The 21,008-nt window shown below is 42.5% G+C and overlaps 1 protein-coding gene across 3 annotated transcripts in view; it reads right to left on the bottom strand.

Annotated features, from left to right (window-relative positions):
• The window catches only part of glb1l (galactosidase, beta 1 like), a 46,435-nt gene that overhangs the window by 12,310 nt on the left and 13,117 nt on the right, over window positions 1-21,008 (bottom strand). For all 3 annotated transcript variants that reach the window (XR_016490709.1, XM_036959520.2, XM_090216360.1), the window contains exons 3-9: window positions 19,651-19,801; window positions 18,649-18,709; window positions 18,131-18,225; window positions 16,912-17,092; window positions 11,940-11,998; window positions 6,556-6,677; window positions 5,094-5,134 (exon numbers count right to left, since the gene is read on the bottom strand). Coding sequence is in view for 2 of the 3 variants with exons in the window: in XM_036959520.2 (XP_036815415.2) it covers window positions 5,094-5,134; window positions 6,556-6,677; window positions 11,940-11,998; window positions 16,912-17,092; window positions 18,131-18,225; window positions 18,649-18,709; window positions 19,651-19,801 (710 nt within the window). In the remaining variant the exon portion in view is untranslated. The remainder of the gene's footprint in view (window positions 1-5,093; window positions 5,135-6,555; window positions 6,678-11,939; window positions 11,999-16,911; window positions 17,093-18,130; window positions 18,226-18,648; window positions 18,710-19,650; window positions 19,802-21,008) is intronic.

Genomic DNA, 21,008 nt, shown 5'->3' with positions numbered 1-21,008 from the left:
ACACGACTACATCTGATCCTACAGGGTTAACACAACTACAGCTGATCCTACAGGGTTAACACAACTACAGTTATACATCTGATCCTACAGGGTTAACACAACTACATCTGATCCTACAGGGTTAACACAACTACAGCTGATCCTACAGGGTTAACACAACTACAGTTATACATCTGATCCTACAGGGTTAACACAACAACAGTTATACATCTGATCCTACAGGGTTAACACAACTACAGTTATACATCTGATCCTACAGGGTTAACACAACTACATCTGATCCTACAGGGTTAACACGACTACATCTGATCCTACAGGGTTAACACAACTACAGCTGATCCTACAGGGTTAACACAACTACAGTTATACAGCTGATCCTACAGGGTTAACACAACTACAGTTATACATCTGATCCTACAGGGTTAACACAACAACAGCTGATCCTACAGGGTTAACACAACTACAGTTATACATCTGATCCTACAGGGTTAACACAACTACAGTTATACAGCTGATCCTACAGGGTTAACACAACTACAGCTGATCCTACAGGGTTAACACAACTACAGCTGATCCTACAGGGTTAACACAACTACAGCTGATCCTACAGGGTTAACACAACTACAGCTGATCCTACAGGGTTAACACAACTACAGTTATACATCTGATCCTACAGGGTTAACACAACTACAGCTGATCCTACAGGGTTAACACAACTACAGCTGATCCTACAGGGTTAACACAACTACAGTTATACAGCTGATCCTACAGGGTTAACACAACTACAGCTGATCCTACAGGGTTAACACAACTACATCTGATCCTACAGGGTTAACACAACTACAGTTATACAGCTGATCCTACAGGGTTAACACAACTACATCTGATCCTACAGGGTTAACACAACTACAGTTATACAGCTGATCCTACAGGGTTAACACAACTACAGTTATACATCTGATCCTACAGGGTTAACACAACAACAGTTATACATCTGATCCTACAGGGTTAACACAACTACAGTTATACAGCTGATCCTACAGGGTTAACACAACTACAGCTGCTCCTACAGGGTTAACACAACTACAGCTATACAGCTGATCCTACAGGGTTAACACGACTACAGCTGCTCCTACAGGGTTAACACAACAACAGCTGCTCCTACAGGGTTAACACAACAACAGCTGCTCCTACAGGGTTAACACAACAACAGTTATACATCTGATCCTACAGGGTTAACACAACTACAGTTATACATCTGATCCTACAGGGTTAACACAACTACAGCTGATCCTACAGGGTTAACACAACTACAGTTATACATCTGCTCCTACAGGGTTAACACGACTACATCTGATCCTACAGGGTTAACACAACTACATCTGATCCTACAGGGTTAACACAACTACAGTTATACATCTGATCCTACAGGGTTAACACAACTACATCTGATCCTACAGGGTTAACACAACTACAGTTATACATCTGATCCTACAGGGTTAACACAACTACATCTGATCCTACAGGGTTAACACAACTACAGTTATACATCTGATCCTACAGGGTTAACACAACAACAGTTATACATCTGATCCTACAGGGTTAACACAACTACATCTGATCCTACAGGGTTAACACAACTACAGCTGATCCTACAGGGTTAACACAACTACAGTTATACATCTGATCCTACAGGGTTAACACAACTACAGCTGATCCTACAGGGTTAACACGACTACATCTGATCCTACAGGGTTAACACAACTACAGTTATACATCTGATCCTACAGGGTTAACATAACTACATCTGCTCCTACAGGGTTAACACAACTACAGCTGATCCTACAGGGTTAACACGACTACATCTGATCCTACAGGGTTAACACAACTACAGTTATACATCTGCTCCTACAGGGTTAACACAACAACAGTTATACATCTGATCCTACAGGGTTAACACAACTACAGCTGCTCCTACAGGGTTAACACAACTACAGTTATACATCTGATCCTACAGGGTTAACACAACTACAGTTATACATCTGCTTGTACAGGGTTAACACAACAACAGTTATACATCTGATCCTACAGGGTTAACACAACTACAGCTGATCCTACAGGGTTAACACGACTACATCTGATCCTACAGGGTTAACACAACTACAGCTGATCCTACAGGGTTAACACAACTACAGTTATACATCTGATCCTACAGGGTTAACATAACTACATCTGCTCCTACAGGGTTAACACAACTACAGCTGATCCTACAGGGTTAACACAACTACAGTTATACATCTGATCCTACAGGGTTAACACAACTACAGCTGATCCTACAGGGTTAACACGACTACATCTGATCCTACAGGGTTAACACAACTACAGTTATACATCTGATCCTACAGGGTTAACATAACTACATCTGCTCCTACAGGGTTAACACAACTACAGCTGATCCTACAGGGTTAACACGACTACATCTGATCCTACAGGGTTAACACAACTACAGTTATACATCTGATCCTACAGGGTTAACACAACTACAGTTATACATCTGATCCTACAGGGTTAACACAACAACAGTTATACATCTGATCCTACAGGGTTAACACAACTACAGCTGCTCCTACAGGGTTAACACAACTACAGCTGCTTCTACAGGGTTAACACAACTACAGTTATACATCTGATCCTACAGGGTTAACATAACTACATCTGCTCCTACAGGGTTAACACAACTACAGCTGATCCTACAGGGTTAACACAACTACAGTTATACATCTGATCCTACAGGGTTAACACAACTACAGCTGATCCTACAGGGTTAACACGACTACATCTGATCCTACAGGGTTAACACAACTACAGTTATACATCTGATCCTACAGGGTTAACATAACTACATCTGCTCCTACAGGGTTAACACAACTACAGCTGATCCTACAGGGTTAACACGACTACATCTGATCCTACAGGGTTAACACAACTACAGTTATACATCTGATCCTACAGGGTTAACACAACAACAGCTGATCCTACAGGGTTAACACAACTACAGTTATACATCTGATCCTACAGGGTTAACACAACTACATCTGATCCTACAGGGTTAACACAACTACATCTGCTCCTACAGGGTTAACACAACTACAGTTATACATCTGATCCTACAGGGTTAACACAACTACAGTTATACATCTGATCCTACAGGGTTAACACAACAACAGTTATACATCTGATCCTACAGGGTTAACACAACTACAGCTGCTTCTACAGGGTTAACACAACTACAGTTATACATCTGATCCTACAGGGTTAACACAACTACAGTTATACATCTGATCCTACAGGGTTAACACAACAACAGTTATACATCTGATCCTACAGGGTTAACACAACTACAGCTGCTCCTACAGGGTTAACACAACTACAGTTATACATCTGATCCTACAGGGTTAACACAACTACATCTGATCCTACAGGGTTAACACAACTACATCTGATCCTACAGGGTTAACACAACTACAGTTATACATCTGATCCTACAGGGTTAACACAACTACAGCTGATCCTACAGGGTTAACACAACTACAGCTGCTCCTACAGGGTTAACACAACTACAGTTATGCATCTGATCCTACAGGGTTAACACAACTACAGTTATACATCTGATCCTACAGGGTTAACACGACTACATCTGATCCTACAGGGTTAACACAACTACAGCTGATCCTACAGGGTTAACACAACTACAGCTGCTCCTACAGGGTTAACACAACTACAGCTGATCCTACAGGGTTAACACAACTACAGTTATACATCTGATCCTACAGGGTTAACACAACTACATCTGATCCTACAGGGTTAACACAACTACAGCTGATCCTACAGGGTTAACACAACTACAGCTGATCCTACAGGGTTAACACAACTACATCTGATCCTACAGGGTTAACACAACTACAGCTGATCCTACAGGGTTAACACAACTACAGCTGATCCTACAGGGTTAACACAACTACAGTTATACATCTGATCCTACAGGGTTAACACAACAACAGTTATACATCTGATCCTACAGGGTTAACACAACTACAGCTGCTCCTACAGGGTTAACACAACTACAGTTATACATCTGATCCTACAGGGTTAACACAACTACATCTGATCCTACAGGGTTAACACAACTACAGTTATACAGCTGATCCTACAGGGTTAACACAACTACAGTTATACATCTGATCCTACAGGGTTAACATAACTACAGCTGATCCTACAGGGTTAACACAACTACAGCTGCTTCTACAGGGTTAACACAACTACAGTTATACATCTGATCCTACAGGGTTAACACAACTACAGCTGATCCTACAGGGTTAACACAACTACATCTGATCCTACAGGGTTAACACAACTACAGCTGATCCTACAGGGTTAACACAACTACAGTTATACATCTGATCCTACAGGGTTAACACAACTACATCTGATCCTACAGGGTTAACACAACTACAGCTGATCCTACAGGGTTAACACAACTACAGTTATACATCTGATCCTACAGGGTTAACACAACTACAGCTGATCCTACAGGGTTAACACGACTACAGCTGCTCCTACAGGGTTAACACAACTACATCTGATCCTACAGGGTTAACACGACTACAGCTGCTCCTACAGGGTTAACACAACTACAGCTGATCCTACAGGGTTAACACAACTACAGTTATACATCTGATCCTACAGGGTTAACACAACAACAGCTGATCCTACAGGGTTAACACAACTACAGCTGATCCTACAGGGTTAACACAACTACAGTTATACATCTGCTCCTACAGGGTTAACACAACAACAGTTATACATCTGATCCTACAGGGTTAACACAACAACAGCTGATCCTACAGGGTTAACACAACTACAGCTGATCCTACAGGGTTAACACAACTACAGCTGCTCCTACAGGGTTAACACAACAACAGCTGATCCTACAGGGTTAACATGAGGGAACAACAAGTTATACTTCGACAGTATTAAATGATTGGTATACGAGACTTAATGAAGGAAATATTGATACAGGCTATTAAACCAACCATTCCAGTAGCCGAAGTTGGTCCCTCCTTCAAACATATACCTGTAGTGAGAGAATAGAACAACTGCTTTTGTTATGTTGTGTGAGATGATTCAAAATTTAAAAAAGCTTATTAATTTAGCTTGTTCCTTACTACGGCACCTTACCAATCACATTGTTCCTTACTACGGCACCTTACCAATCACATTGTTCCTTACTACGGCACCTTACCAATCACATTGTTCCTTACTACGGCACCTTACCAATCACATTGTTCCTTACTACGGCACCTTACCAATCACATTGTTCCTTACTACGGCACCTTACCAATCACATTGTTCCTTACTACGGCACCTTACCAATCACATTGTTCCTTACTACGGCACCTTACCAATCACATTGTTCCTTACTACGGCACCTTACCAATCACATTGTTCCTTACTACGGCACCTTACCAATCACATTGTTCCTTACTACGGCACCTTACCAATCACATTGTTCCTTACTACGGCACCTTACCAATCACATTGTTCCTTACTACGGCACCTTACCAATCACATTGTTCCTTACTACGGCACCTTACCAATCACATTGTTCCTTACTACGGCACCTTACCAATCACATTGTTCCTTACTACGGCTCCTTACCAATCACATTGTTCCTTACTACGGCACCTTACCAATCACATTGTTCCTTACTACGGCACCTTACCAATCACATTGTTCCTTACTACGGCACCTTACCAATCACATTGTTCCTTACTACGGCACCTTACCAATCACATTGTTCCTTACTACGGCACCTTACCAATCACATTGTTCCTTACTACGGCACCTTACCAATCACATTGTTCCTTACTACGGCACCTTACCAATCACATTGTTCCTTACTACGGCTCCTTACCAATCACATTGTTCCTTACTACGGCACCTTACCAATCACATTGTTCCTTACTACGGCACCTTACCAATCACATTGTTCCTTACTACGGCACCTTACCAATCACATTGTTCCTTACTACGGCACCTTACCAATCACATTGTTCCTTACTACGGCACCTTACCAATCACATTGTTCCTTACTACGGCACCTTACCAATCACATTGTTCCTTACTACGGCACCTTACCAATCACATTGTTCCTTACTACGGCTCCTTACCAATCACATTGTTCCTTACTACGGCTCCTTACCAATCACATTGTTCCTTACTACGGCACCTTACCAATCACATTGTTCCTTACTACGGCACCTTACCAATCACATTGTTCCTTACTACGGCACCTTACCAATCACATTGTTCCTTACTACAACACCTTACCAATCACATTGTTCCTTACTACGGCTCCTTACCAATCACATTGTTCCTTACTACGGCTCCTTACCAATCACATTGTTCCTTACTACGGCACCTTACCAATCACATTGTTCCTTTTTTATGAAACCTTTGGCACTTCTATCATACACAGAGGGTTCGAGGACCTACATGTTGACGCTGGCCCCAATGCTGAGCATCTCCCCCAGCATCCTGCTGACCTTCTGGGTGTCCACCTGAGCATGCTGGTCCCCCCAGTGGTCCAGCCACCCCGTGTAGAACTCAGAGTTCACCTGGAACACACAGGAGATTTGTCTGGTCATGGTACTACATCATCAACATCTAATAGTTTAGTCTGGTCATGGTACTACATTATCATCTAACAGTTTAGTCTGGTCATGGTACTACATCATCATCTAATAGTTTAGTCTGGTCATGGTACTACATCATCATCATCTAATAGTTTAGTCTGGTCATGGTACTACATCATCTAACAGGTTAGTCTGGTCATGGTACTACATCATCTAATAGTTTAGTCTGGTCATGGTACTACATCATCATCATCTAATAGTTTAGTCTGGTCATGGTACTACATCATCTAATAGTTTAGTCTGGTCATGGTACTACATCATCATCTAACAGTTTAGTCTGGTCATGGTACTACATCAACACCTAATAGTTTAGTCTGGTCATGGTACTACATAATCATCATCTAATAGTTTAGCCTGGTCATGGTACTACATCATCATCTAACAGTTTAGTATGGTCATGGTACTACATCATCTAATAGTTTAGTCTGGTCATGGTACTACATCATCTAATAGTTTAGTCTGGTCATGGTACTACATCATCATCTAATAGTTTAGTCTGGTCATGGTACTACATCATCATCTAATAGTTTAGTCTGGTCATGGTACTACATCATCATCATCTAATAGTTTAGTCTGGTCATGGTACTACATATCTAATAGTTTAGTCTGGTCATGGTACTACATCATCATCATCTAATAGTTTAGTCTGGTCATGGAACTACATTATCATCTAATAGTTTAGACTGGTCATGGTACTACATCATCATCATCTAATAGTTTAGTCTGGTCATGGTACTACATATCTAATAGTTTAGTCTGGTCATGGTACTACATCAACATCTAATAGTTTAGTCTGGTCATGGTACTAAATAATCTAATAGTTTAGTCTGGTCATGGTACTACATCATCATCTAACAGTTTAGTCTGGTCATGGTACTACATCATCTAATAGTTTAGTCTGGTCATGGTACTACATCATCTAATAGTTTAGTCTGGTCATGGTACTACATCATCATCTAATAGTTTAGTCTGGTCATGGTACTACATCATCTAATAGTTTAGTCTGGTCATGGTACTACATCATCTAATAGTTTAGTCTGGTCATGGTACTACATCATCATCTAACAGTTTAGTCTGGTCATGGTACTACATCAACACCTAATAGTTTAGTCTGGTCATGGTACTACATAATCATCATCTAATAGTTTAGCCTGGTCATGGTACTACATCATCATCAAAGAGTTTAGTCTGGTCATGGTACTACATCATCTAATAGTTTAGTCTGGTCATGGTACTACATCATCATCATCTAATAGTTTAGTCTGGTCATGGTACTACATCATCTAATAGTTTAGTCTGGTCATGGAACTACATCATCATCTAATAGTTTAGTCTGGTCATGGTACTACATCATCTAATAGTTTAGTCTGGTCATGGTACTACATCATCATCTAATAGTTTAGTCTGGTCATGGTACTACATCATCTAATAGTTTAGTCTGGTCATGGTACTTTATCATTATCTAATAGTTTAGTCTGGTCATGGTACTACATCATCTAATAGTTTAGTCTGGTCATGGTACTACATCAACATCTAATAGTTTAGTCTGGTCATGGTACTACATCATTATCTAATAGTTTAGTCTGGTCATGGTACTACATCATCTAATAGTTTAGTCTGGTCATGGTACTACATTCTCTAATAGTTTAGTCTTGTCATGGTACTACATCATCTAATATTTTATTCTGGTCATGGTACTACATTCTCTAATAGTTTAGTCTTGTCATGGTACTACATCAACATCTAATAGTTTAGTCTGGTCATGGTACTACATCATCTAATAGTTTAGTCTGGTCATGGTACTACATCATCATCTAATAGTTTAGTCTGGTCATGGTACTACATCATCTAATAGTTTAGTCTGGTCATGGTACTACATCATCTAATAGTTTAGTCTGGTCATGGTACTACATCATCATCTAATAGTTTAGTCTGGTCATGGTACTACATCATCATATAATAATTTAGTCTGGTCATGGAACTACATCATCATCTAATAGTTTAGTCTGGTCATGGTACTACATCATCTAATAGTTTAGTCTGGTCATGGAACTACATCATCATCTAATAGTTTAGTCTGGTCATGGTACTACATCATCATCATCTAATAGTTTAGTCTGGTCATGGAACTACATCATCATCTAATAGTTTAGTCTGGTCATGGTACTACATCATCTAATAGTTTAGTCTGGTCATGGTACTACATCATCTAATAGTTTAGTCTGGTCATGGTACTACATCATCATCTAATAGTTTAGTCTGGTCATGGTACTACATCATCATCTAATAGTTTAGTCTGGTCATGGTACTACATCATCATCTAATAGTTTAGTCTGGTCATGATACTACATCATCATCTAATAGTTTAGTCTGGTCATGGTACTACATCATCATCTAATAGTTTAGTCTGCTCATGGTACTACATAATCATCATCTAATAGTTTAGTCTGGTCATGGAACTACATCATCATCTAATAGTTTAGTCTGGTCATGGTACTACATCATCTAATTGTTTAGTCTGGTCATGGAACTACATCATCATCTAATAGTTTAGTCTGGTCATGGTACTACATCATCTAATAGTTTAGTCTGGTCATGGTACTACATCATCATCTAATAGTTTAGTCTGGTCATGGTACTACATCATCTAATAGTTTAGTCTGGTCATGGTACTACATCAACATCTAATAGTTTAGTCTGGTCATGGTACTACATCAACATCTAATAGTTTAGTCTGGTCATGGTACTACATCATCTAATAGTTTAGTCTGGTCATGGTACTACATCATCTAATAGTTTAGTCTGGTCATGGTACTACATCATCATCTAATAGTTTAGTCTGGTCATGGTACTACATCATCTAATAGTTTAGTCTGGTCATGGTACTACATCAACACCTAATAGTTTAGTCTGGTCATGGTACTACATCATCTAATAGTTTAGTCTGGTCATGGTACTACATCATCTAATAGTTTAGTCTGGTCATGGTACTACATCATCTAATAGTTTAGTCTGGTCATGGTACTACATCATCTAATAGTTTAGTCTGGTCATGGAACTACATCATCATCTAATAGTTTAGTCTGGTCATGGTACTACATCATCATCATCTAATAGTTTAGTCTGGTCATGGAACTACATCATCATCTAATAGTTTAGTCTGGTCATGGTACTACATCATCTAATAGTTTAGTCTGGTCATGGTACTACATCATCTAATAGTTTAGTCTGGTCATGGTACTACATCATCTAATAGTTTAGTCTGGTCATGGTACTACATCATCATCTAATAGTTTAGTCTGGTCATGGTACTACATCATCATCTAATAGTTTAGTCTGGTCATGGTACTACATCATCATCTAATAGTTTAGTCTGCTCATGGTACTACATAATCATCATCTAATAGTTTAGTCTGGTCATGGAACTACATCATCATCTAATAGTTTAGTCTGGTCATGGTACTACATCATCTAATAGTTTAGTCTGGTCATGGTACTACATCATCTAATAGTTTAGTCTGGTCATGGTACTACATCAACACCTAATAGTTTAGTCTGGTCATGGTACTACATCATCTAAATTTTAGTTTGGTCATGGTACTACATCATCTAATAGTTTAGTCTGGTCATGGTACTACATCATCTAATAGTTTAGTCTGGTCATGGTACTACATCATCTAATAGTTTAGTCTGGTCATGGAACTACATCATCATCTAATAGTTTAGTCTGGTCATGGTACTACATCATCATCATCTAATAGTTTAGTCTGGTCATGGAACTACATCATCATCTAATAGTTTAGTCTGGTCATGGTACTACATCATCTAATAGTTTAGTCTGGTCATGGTACTACATCATCATCTAATAGTTTAGTCTGGTCATGGTACTACATCATCTAATAGTTTAGTCTGGTCATGGTACTACATCAACATCTAATAGTTTAGTCTGGTCATGGTACTACATCAACATCTAATAGTTTAGTCTGGTCATGGTACTACATCATCTAATAGTTTAGTCTGGTCATGGTACTACATCATCTAATAGTTTAGTCTGGTCATGGTACTACATCATCATCTAATAGTTTAGTCTGGTCATGGTACTACATCATCATCTAATAGTTTAGTCTGGTCATGGTACTACATAATCATCATCTAATAGTTTAGTCTGGTCATGGTACTACATCATCATCATCTAATAGTTTAGTCTGGTCATGGTACTACATCATCATCATCGAATAGTTTAGTCTGGTCATGGTACTACATCATCATCATCGAATAGTTTAGTCTGGTCATGGTACTACATCATCATCTAATAGTTTAGTCTGGTCATGGTACTACATCATCATCTAATAGTTTAGTCTGGTCATGGTACTACATCATCATCTAATAGTTTAGTCTGGTCATGGTACTACATCATCATCTAATAGTTTAGTCTGGTCATGGTACTACATAATCATCATCTAATAGTTTAGTCTGGTCATGGTACTACATCATCTAATAGTTTAGTCTGGTCATGGTACTACATAATCATCATCTAATAGTTTAGTCTGGTCATGGTACTACATCAACATCTAATAGTTTAGTCTGGTCATGGTACTACATCATCTAATAGTTTAGTCTGGTCATGGTACTACATCATCTAATAGTTTAGTCTGGTCATGGTACTACATCATCTAATAGTTTAGTCTGGTCATGGTACTACATAATCATCATCTAATAGTTTAGTCTGGTCATGGTACTACATCAACATCTAATAGTTTAGTCTGGTCATGGTACTACATCATCTAATAGTTTAGTCTGGTCATGGAACTACATCATCATCTAATAGTTTAGTCTGGTCATGGTACTACATCATCTAATAGTTTAGTCTGGTCATGGTACTACATCATCTAATAGTTTAGTCTGGTCATGGTACTACATAATCATCATCTAATAGTTTAGTCTGGTCATGGTACTACATCATCTAATAGTTTAGTCTGGTCATGGTACTACATAATCATCATCTAATAGTTTAGTCTGGTCATGGTACTACATCATCTAATAGTTTAGTCTGGTCATGGTACTACATCATCATCTAATAGTTTAGTCTGGTCATGGTACTACATCATCAACATCTAATAGTTTAGTCTGGTCATGGTACTACATCAACATCTAATATATGAAGTTGTAAAAACGACTTCTCACCAGAGGGCCTCTTGGTTCAAATCTCCTCTGCCGACTAAAAGCTTGGGATATGTTGACGTCTGAGCGGAGAACAAAAGAAGGGGCCTTTTAAAAACGATGTGCTGGCAACTATGTAACAACTCCTCTCTGTTCCTCAACTCTGTTACAACACCTCTCTGTTCCTGTTCCTCAACTCTGTTACAACACCTCTCTGTTCCTGTTCCTCGAATCTGTTACAACACCTCTCTGTTCCTGTTCCTCAACTCTGTTACAACACCTCTCTGTTCCTGTTCCTCAACTCTGTTACAACACCTCTCTGTTCCTGTTCCTCGACTCTGTTACAACACCTCCCTGTTCCTCAACTCTGTTACAACACCTCTCTGTTCCTGTTCCTCGACTCTGTTACAACACCTCTCTGTTCCTCAACTCTGTTACAACACCTCTCTGTTCCTCAACTCTGTTACAACACCTCTCTGTTCCTGTTCCTCAACTCTGTTACAACACCTCTCTGCTCCTGTTCCTCAACTCTGTTACAACACCTCCCTGTTCCTGTTCCTCAACTCTGTTACAACACCTCTCTGTTCCTGTTCCTCAACTCTGCTACAACACCTCTCTGTTCCTGTTCCTCGAATCTGTTACAACACCTCTCTGTTCCTGTTCCTCAACTCTGTTACAACACCTCTCTGTTCCTGTTCCTCAACTCTGCTACAACACCTCTCTGTTCCTGTTCCTCGACTCTGTTACAACACCTCTCTGTTCCTGTTCCTCAACTCTGCTACAACACCTCTCTGTTCCTGTTCCTCAACTCTGATACAACACCTCTCTGCTCCTGTTCCTCGACTCTGTTACAACACCTCTCTGTTCCTCAACTCTGTTACAACACCTCTCTGCTCCTGTTCCTCAACTCTGCTACAACACCTCTCTGCTCCTGTTCCTCAACTCTGCTACAACACCTCTCTGCTCCTGTTCCTCGACTCTGTTACAACACCTCTCTGTTCCTGTTCCTCAACTCTGCTACAACACCTCTCTGCTCCTGTTCCTCGACTCTGTTACAACACCTCTCTGTTCCTCAACTCTGTTACAACACCTCTCTGTTCCTGTTCCTCAACTCTGTTACAACACCTCTCTGCTCCTGTTCCTCAACTCTGTTACAACACCTCTCTGCTCCTGTTCCTCAACTCTGTTACAACACCTCTCTGCTCCTGTTCCTCAACTCTGTTACAACACCTCTCTGCTCCTGTTCCTCAACTCTGTTACAACACCTCTCTGCTCCTGTTCCTCAACTCTGCTACAACACCTCTCTGTCCCTGTTCCTCAACTCTGTTACAACACCTCTCTGCTCCTGTTCCTCAACTCTGTTACAACACCTCTCTGTTCCTGTTCCTCAACTCTGCTACAACACCTCTCTGTTCCTCAACTCTGTTACAACACCTCTCTGCTCCTGTTCCTCGAATCTGTTACAACACCTCTCTGCTCCTGTTCCTCAACTCTGCTACAACACCTCTCTGTCCCTGTTCCTCAACTCTGTTACAACACCTCTCTGTTCCTGTTCCTCGACTCTGTTACAACACCTCTCTGCTCCTGTTCCTCAACTCTGCTACAACACCTCTCTGTCCCTGTTCCTCAACTCTGTTACAACACCTCTCTGCTCCTGTTCCTCGACTCTGTTACAACACCTCTCTGCTCCTGTTCCTCAACTCTGCTACAACACCTCTCTGTCCCTGTTCCTCAACTCTGTTACAACACCTCTCTGCTCCTGTTCCTCGACTCTGTTACAACACCTCTCTGCTCCTGTTCCTCAACTCTGTTACAACACCTCTCTGTTCCTGTTCCTCGACTCTGTTACAACACCTCTCTGCTCCTGTTCCTCAACTCTGCTACAACACCTCTCTGTCCCTGTTCCTCAACTCTGTTACAACACCTCTCTGTTCCTGTTCCTCGACTCTGTTACAACACCTCTCTGCTCCTGTTCCTCAACTCTGCTACAACACCTCTCTGTCCCTGTTCCTCAACTCTGTTACAACACCTCTCTGCTCCTGTTCCTCGACTCTGTTACAACACCTCTCTGCTCCTGTTCCTCAACTCTGCTACAACACCTCTCTGTCCCTGTTCCTCAACTCTGTTACAACACCTCTCTGCTCCTGTTCCTCAACTCTGTTACAACACCTCTCTGTTCCTGTTCCTCAACTCTGCTACAACACCTCTCTGTTCCTCAACTCTGTTACAACACCTCTCTGCTCCTGTTCCTCAACTCTGTTACAACACCTCTCTGTTCCTGTTCCTCAACTCTGTTACAACACCTCTCTGTTCCTGTTCCTCAACTCTGCTACAACACCTCTCTGTTCCTCAACTCTGTTACAACACCTCTCTGTTCCTGTTCCTCGACTCTGTTACAACACCTCTCTGCTCCTGTTCCTCAACTCTGCTACAACACCTCTCTGCTCCTGTTTCTCAACTCTGTTACAACACCTCTCTGTTCCTGTTCCTCAACTCTGTTACAACACCTCTCTTTTCCTCAACTCTGTTACAACACCTCTCTATTCCTGTTCCTCAACTCTGCTACAACACCTCTCTGCTCCTGTTCCTCGACTCTGTTACAACACCTCTCTGTTCCTCAACTCTGTTACAACACCTCTCTGTTCCTGTTCCTCGACTCTGCTACCACACCTCTCTGTTCCTGTTCCTCAACTCTGCTACAACACCTCTCTGTTCCTCAACTCTGTTACAACACCTCTCTGCTCCTGTTCCTCAACTCTGTTACAACACCTCTCTGTTCCTGTTCCTCAATTCTGCTACAACACCTCTCTGTTCCTGTTCCTCAACTCTGTTACAACACCTCTCTGTTCCTGTTCCTCAACTCTGCTACAACACCTCTCTGTTCCTGTTCCTCAACTCTGTTACAACACCTCTCTGTTCCTGTTCCTCAACTCTGCTACAACACCTCTCTGTTCCTGTTCCTCAACTCTGTTACAACACCTCTCTGTTCCTGTTCCTCGACTCTGTTACACCACCTCTCTGTTCCTCAACTCTGTTACAACACCTCTCTGTTCCTGTTCCTCAACTCTGCTACAACACCTCTCTGTTCCTGTTCCTCAACTCTGCTACAACACCTCTCTGTTCCTGTTCCTCAACTCTGTTACAACACTTCTCTGCTCCTGTTCCTCGACTCTGTTACAACACCTCCCTGTTCCTCAACTCTGTTACAACACCTCTCTGTTCCTGTTCCTCAACTCTGTTACAACACCTCTCTGCTCCTCGACTCTGTTACAACACCTCTCTGCTCCTGTTCCTCAACTCTGTTACAACACCTCTCTGTTCCTGTTCCTCAACTCTGCTACAACACCTCTCTGTTCCTCAACTCTGTTACAACACCTCTCTGCTCCTGTTCCTCAACTCTGTTACAACACCTCTCTGTTCCTGTTCCTCAACTCTGCTACAACACCTCTCTGTTCCTGTTCCTCAACTCTGTTACAACACCTCTCTGTTCCTGTTCCTCAACTCTGATACAACACCTCTCTGTTCCTGTTCCTCGACTCTGTTACAACACCTCTCTGTTCCTGTTCCTCAACTCTGCTACAACACCTCTCTGCTCCTCTTCCTCAACTCTGTTACAACACCTCTCTGTTCCTGTTCCTCGACTCTGTTACAACACCTCTCTGTTCCTCAACTCTGTTACAACACCTCTCTGTTCCTGTTCCTCAACTCTGCTACAACACCTCTCTGTTCCTCAACTCTGTTACAACACCTCTCTGCTCCTGTTCCTCAACTCTGCTACAACACCTCTCTGCTCCTCTTCCTCAACTCTGTTACAACACCTCTCTGTTCCTGTTCCTCGACTCTGTTACAACACCTCTCTGTTCCTCAACTCTGTTACAACACCTCTCTGTTCCTGTTCCTCGACTCTGTTACAACACCTCTCTGTTCCTCAACTCTGTTACAACACCTCTCTGTTCCTGTTCCTCGACTCTGTTACAACACCTCTCTGTTCCTGTTCCTCGACTCTGTTACAACACCTCTCTGTTCCTCAACTCTGTTACACCACCTCTCTGTTCCTCAACTCTGTTACAACACCTCTCTGTTCCTGTTCCTCAACTCTGCTACAACACCTCTCTGTTCCTGTTCCTCAACTCTGTTACAACACCTCTCTGTTCCTGTTCCTCAACTCTGTTACAACACCTCTCTGTTCCTGTTCCTCAACTCTGTTACAACACCTCTCTGTTCCTGTTCCTCAACTCTGCTACAACACCTCTCTGTTCCTGTTCCTCAACTCTGTTACAACACCTCTCTGTTCCTGTTCCTCAACTCTGTTACAACACCTCTCTGTTCCTGTTCCTCAACTCTGCTACAACACCTCTCTGTTCCTGTTCCTCAACTCTGTTACAACACCTCTCTGTTCCTGTTCCTCAACTCTGCTACAACACCTCTCTGTTCCTGTTCCTCAACTCTGTTACAACACCTCTCTGTTCCTGTTCCTCAACTCTGTTACAACACCTCTCTGTTCCTCAACTCTGTTACAACACCTCTCTGCTCCTCGACTCCCTGCCTGTCCTGTTCCTACCTGTCCTGTTCCTACCTGTCCTGTTCCTACCTGTCCTGTTCCTGCCTGTCCTGTTCCTGCTTGTCCTGTTCCTACCTGTCCTGTTCCTACCTGTCCTGTTCCTACCTGTCCTGTTCCTACCTGTCCTGTTCCTGCCTGTCCTGGTCCTGCCTGTCCTGTTCCTACCTGTCCTGTTCCTGCCTGTCCTGTTCCTACCTGTCCTGTTCCTGCCTGTCCTGTTCCTACCTGTCCTGTTCCTACCTGTCCTGTTCCTACCTGTCCTGTTCCTACCTGTCCTGTTCCTGCCTGTCCTGTTCCTGCCTGTCCTGTTCCTACCTGTCCTGTCCCTACCTGTCCTGTTCCTGCCTGTCCTGTTCCTGCCTGTCCTGTTCCTACCTGTCCTGTCCCTACCTGTCCTGTTCCTGCCTGTCCTGTTCCTACCTGTCCTGTTCCTACCTGTCCCAAAGTCTATAGTGGCGTACATTCCCTCCAGGGTCCCGCAGGTCATTTCCCGGTCCGTGTTCCCGTCGGTTGTGAAGAGAACAGTTTTGTCCCCCAGGAAGAACTGGAACAGGGTCCTCAGATGCCGCATGTAGTTGTAGTCACACGTATAGTAGCTCCCATACTCATTCTCTACCTGGTGGAGTCACAGGAAGGAACGAAAAGAACCGGATCAAGGATTCATTCCTGAGCACAATGACTCTACAGTTGAAGTCGGAAGTTTACATACACTTAGGTTGGAGATTGAAACTCGTTTTTCAACCACTCCACACATTTCTTGTTAAACTATAGTTTTGGCAAGTCGGTTAGGGCATGACACAAGTAATATTTCCAACAATTGTTTGCAACTTCACATGGGGACAAATATACTTAAATGTCCTCTGGACTGATGAAACAGGAATAGAACTGTTTGGCCATTATGACCATCGTTATGTTTGGAGGAAAAAGGGGGAGGCTTGCAAGCTGAAGAACACCATCCCAACTGTGAAGCATGGGGGTGGCAGCATCATGTTGTGGGGATGCTTTGCTGCAGGAGGGTCTGGTGCACTTCACAAAATAGATGGCATCATGAGGTAGGACAATTATGTGGATATATTGAAGAAACATCTCAAGACATCAGTCAGGAAGTTAAAGCTTGGTCACAAATGGGTCTTCCAAATGGACAATGACCCCAAGCATACTTCCAAAGTTGTGGCGAAATGGCTTAAGGACAACAAAGTCAAGGTATTGGAGTGACCATCAAAGCCCTGACCTGAATTTCATAGAACATCTGTGGGCAGAGCTGAAAAAGCGTGTGCGAGCAAGGAGGCCCACAAACCTAACTCTGTTACACCAGCTCTGTCAGGAGGAATGGGCCAAAATTCACCCAACTCATTGTGGGAAGTTTGTGGAAGGCTACCCAAGCTAAACAATTTAAAGGCAATGCTACCAAATACTAATTGAGTGTATGTATGTATGTAAACTTCTGACCCACTGGGAATGTGAGGAAAGAAATAAAAGCTGAAATAAATCACTCTACTATTATTCTGACATTTCACATTTTTTAAATAAAGTGGTGATCCTAACTGACCTAAAACAGGGAATTTGTACTAGGATTAAATATCAGGAATTGTGAAAAACTGAGTTTGAAATGTATTTGGCTAAGGTGTATGTAAACTTGAGACTTCAACTGTACCTGCACAGTGATAATGTTCCCTCCGTTTGTATACAACCATCTCCTCATCTTTGGGAGCAGCACTGCCATCCAGGTGTTCACTGCCTCCAGGTAGTCTGGATCAAAGACACAAGCAGCCAACCAGAACACTGGATTAAGCACTGATTAAACACAAGCAGCCAACCAGAACTCCGGATTAAGCACTGATTAAACACAAGCAGCCAACCAGAACACTGGATTACGCACTGATTAAACACAAGCAGCCAACCAGAACACTGGATTAAGCACTGATTAAACACAAGCAGCCAACCAGAACACTGGATTAAGCACTGATTAAACACAAGCAGCCAACCAGAACTCTGGATTAAGCACTGATTAAACACAAGCAGCCAACCAGAACTCTGGATTAAGCACTGATTAAACACAAGCAGCCAACCAGAACACTGGATTACTCATATGTGTAAAAGGGATGGTACTGGCAGTATGGTTTTATGATACCTGTGTTCCAGGATTGTACTGGCAGTATGGTTTTATGATACCTGTATCTGCTGAGCGAAGTACAATGTTTGGTTTCTGGAGCAACCAAGCTGGTAAACCACCCTGAAAGAGACAGAAACTTAATGAACTTCTGTCTACAAGCATGACTCAGATATTTCTGTCAGCTGACACACTGTGAGAGAAAGGGGAAGAGGAGAGTCAAAACAACATCTGTTACTCAGTGGTGCATGACACCAAAACATCCCTCCTCTTTCTGACTCTTTAGTGTCCATCCCTCTCTCTCTACGGTCCCCCAGGTGAGAATAGGACTTCCATCCCTCTCTCTCTCTACAGTCCCCCAGGTGAGAATAGGACTTCCATCCCTCTCTCTCTCTCTACGGTCCCCCAGGTGAGAATAGGACTTCCATCCCTCCCTCTCTCTCTACAGTCCCCCAGGTGAGAATAGGACTTCCATCCCTCCCTCTCTACAGTCCCCCAGGTGAGAATAGGACTTCCCTCTCTCTCTCTACGGTCCCCCAGGTGAGAATAGGACTTCTAGTAGACTACAGCCTCACACCATGTGATGTAGTGAGTTTCCAATGTGTTACTGAAAGGCCTGACTTTGACCAGAGAAAGTCTTATAACAAAGTGCAGGTCAAGGAAACCAAGCTCAATAGTGAAGGAAGCAGTGGGGGTCTGACTGTCTCTGGAGAGGAGCGTCTCCTTTTGTGACCAAATGTAAAGTGTAATGGTGGCCCTTTAAAAATCGGAGGACGGGCTCATTGTAATGACTGGAACGGATTGAATTCAGCACTTAGGCTCATAGTAATGACTGGAACAGATTGAATTCAGCACTTAGGCTCATAGTAATGACTGGAACAGATTGAATTCAGCACTTAGGCTCATAGTAATGACTGGAACAGATTGAATTCAGCACTTAGGCTCATAGTAATGACTGGAACGGAATGAATTCAGCACTTTGAGTCCATTCATTACTATGAATCTGTCTTCCACTCACCAGCCTCTTCTGACAGGAAGATACCTCGATGTACTGTAGTGCTTACCATCTCCCACTCTGCACAGATGTAGGGTCCGGGGCGGAGGATCACCAGGAGGCCAGTCTGATTGGCCAGATCCAGGAAGTTCTCCAGGTCTCGATCCCCAGTGAAGTTGTAAACACCCCGCTTTTCCTCATGGAAGTTCCAGGGAACATAACTGACAGGAAGGAGAAGAGTACTGGTGACATAACTGACAGGAAGGAGAAGAGTACTGGTGACCTAACTGACAGGAAGGAGAAAAGTACTGGTGACATAACTGACAGGAAGGAGAAGAGTACTGGTGACATAACTGACAGGAAGGAGAAGAGTACTGGTGACATAACTGACAGGAAGGAGAAGAGTACTGGTGACATAACTGACAGGAAGGAGAAGAGTACTGGTGACCTAACTGACAGGAAGGAGAAGAGTACTGGTGACATAACTGACAGGAAGGAGAAGAGTACTGGTGACCTAACTGACAGGAAGGAGTAGAGTACTGGTGACATAACTGACAGGAAGGAGAAGAGTACTGGTGACATAACTGACAGGAAGGAGAAGAGTACTGGTGACATAACTGACAGGAAGGAGAAGAGTACTGGTGACAACTGACAGGAAGGAGAAGAGTACTGGTGACTACTGACAGGAAGGAGAAGAGTACTGGTGACATAACTGACAGGAAGGAGAAGAGTACTGGTGACCTAACTGACAGGAAGGAGAAGAGTACTGGTGACATAACTGACAGGAAGGAGAAGAGTACTGGTGACATAACTGACAGGAAGGAGAAGAGTACTGGTGACATAACTGACAGGAAGGAGAAGAGTACTGGTGACATAACTGACAGGAAGGAGAAGAGTACTGGTGACTACTGACAGGAAGGAGAAGAGTACTGGTGACATAACTGACAGGAAGGAGAAGAGTACTGGTGACCTAACTGACAGGAAGGAGAAGAGTACTGGTGACATAACTGACAGGAAGGAGAAGAGTACTGGTGACATAACTGACAGGAAGGAGAAGAGTACTGGTGACATAACTGACAGGAAGGAGAAGAGTACTGGTGACATAACTGACAGGAAGGAGAAGAGTACTGGTGACATAACTGACAGGAAGGAGAAGAGTACTGGTGACATAACTGACAGGAAGGAGTAGAGTACTGGTGACATAACTGACAGGAAGGAGAAGAGTACTGGTGACATAACTGACAGGAAGGAGTAGAGTACTGGTGACATAACTGACAGGAAGGAGAAGAGTACTGGTGACATAACTGACAGGAAGGAGAAGAGTACTGGTGACATAACTGACAGGAAGGAGAAGAGTACTGGTGACATAACTGACAGGAAGGAGAAGAGTACTGGTGACAACTGACAGGAAGGAGAAGAGTACTGGTG

The sequence above is a fragment of the Oncorhynchus mykiss genome, chromosome 22, assembly GCF_057628025.1.
Source record: "Oncorhynchus mykiss isolate SJ-2025 chromosome 22, ASM5762802v1, whole genome shotgun sequence".
Lineage (NCBI taxonomy): Eukaryota > Metazoa > Chordata > Actinopteri > Salmoniformes > Salmonidae > Oncorhynchus > Oncorhynchus mykiss.
This window is presented reverse-complemented; position numbering and strand designations above follow the sequence as displayed.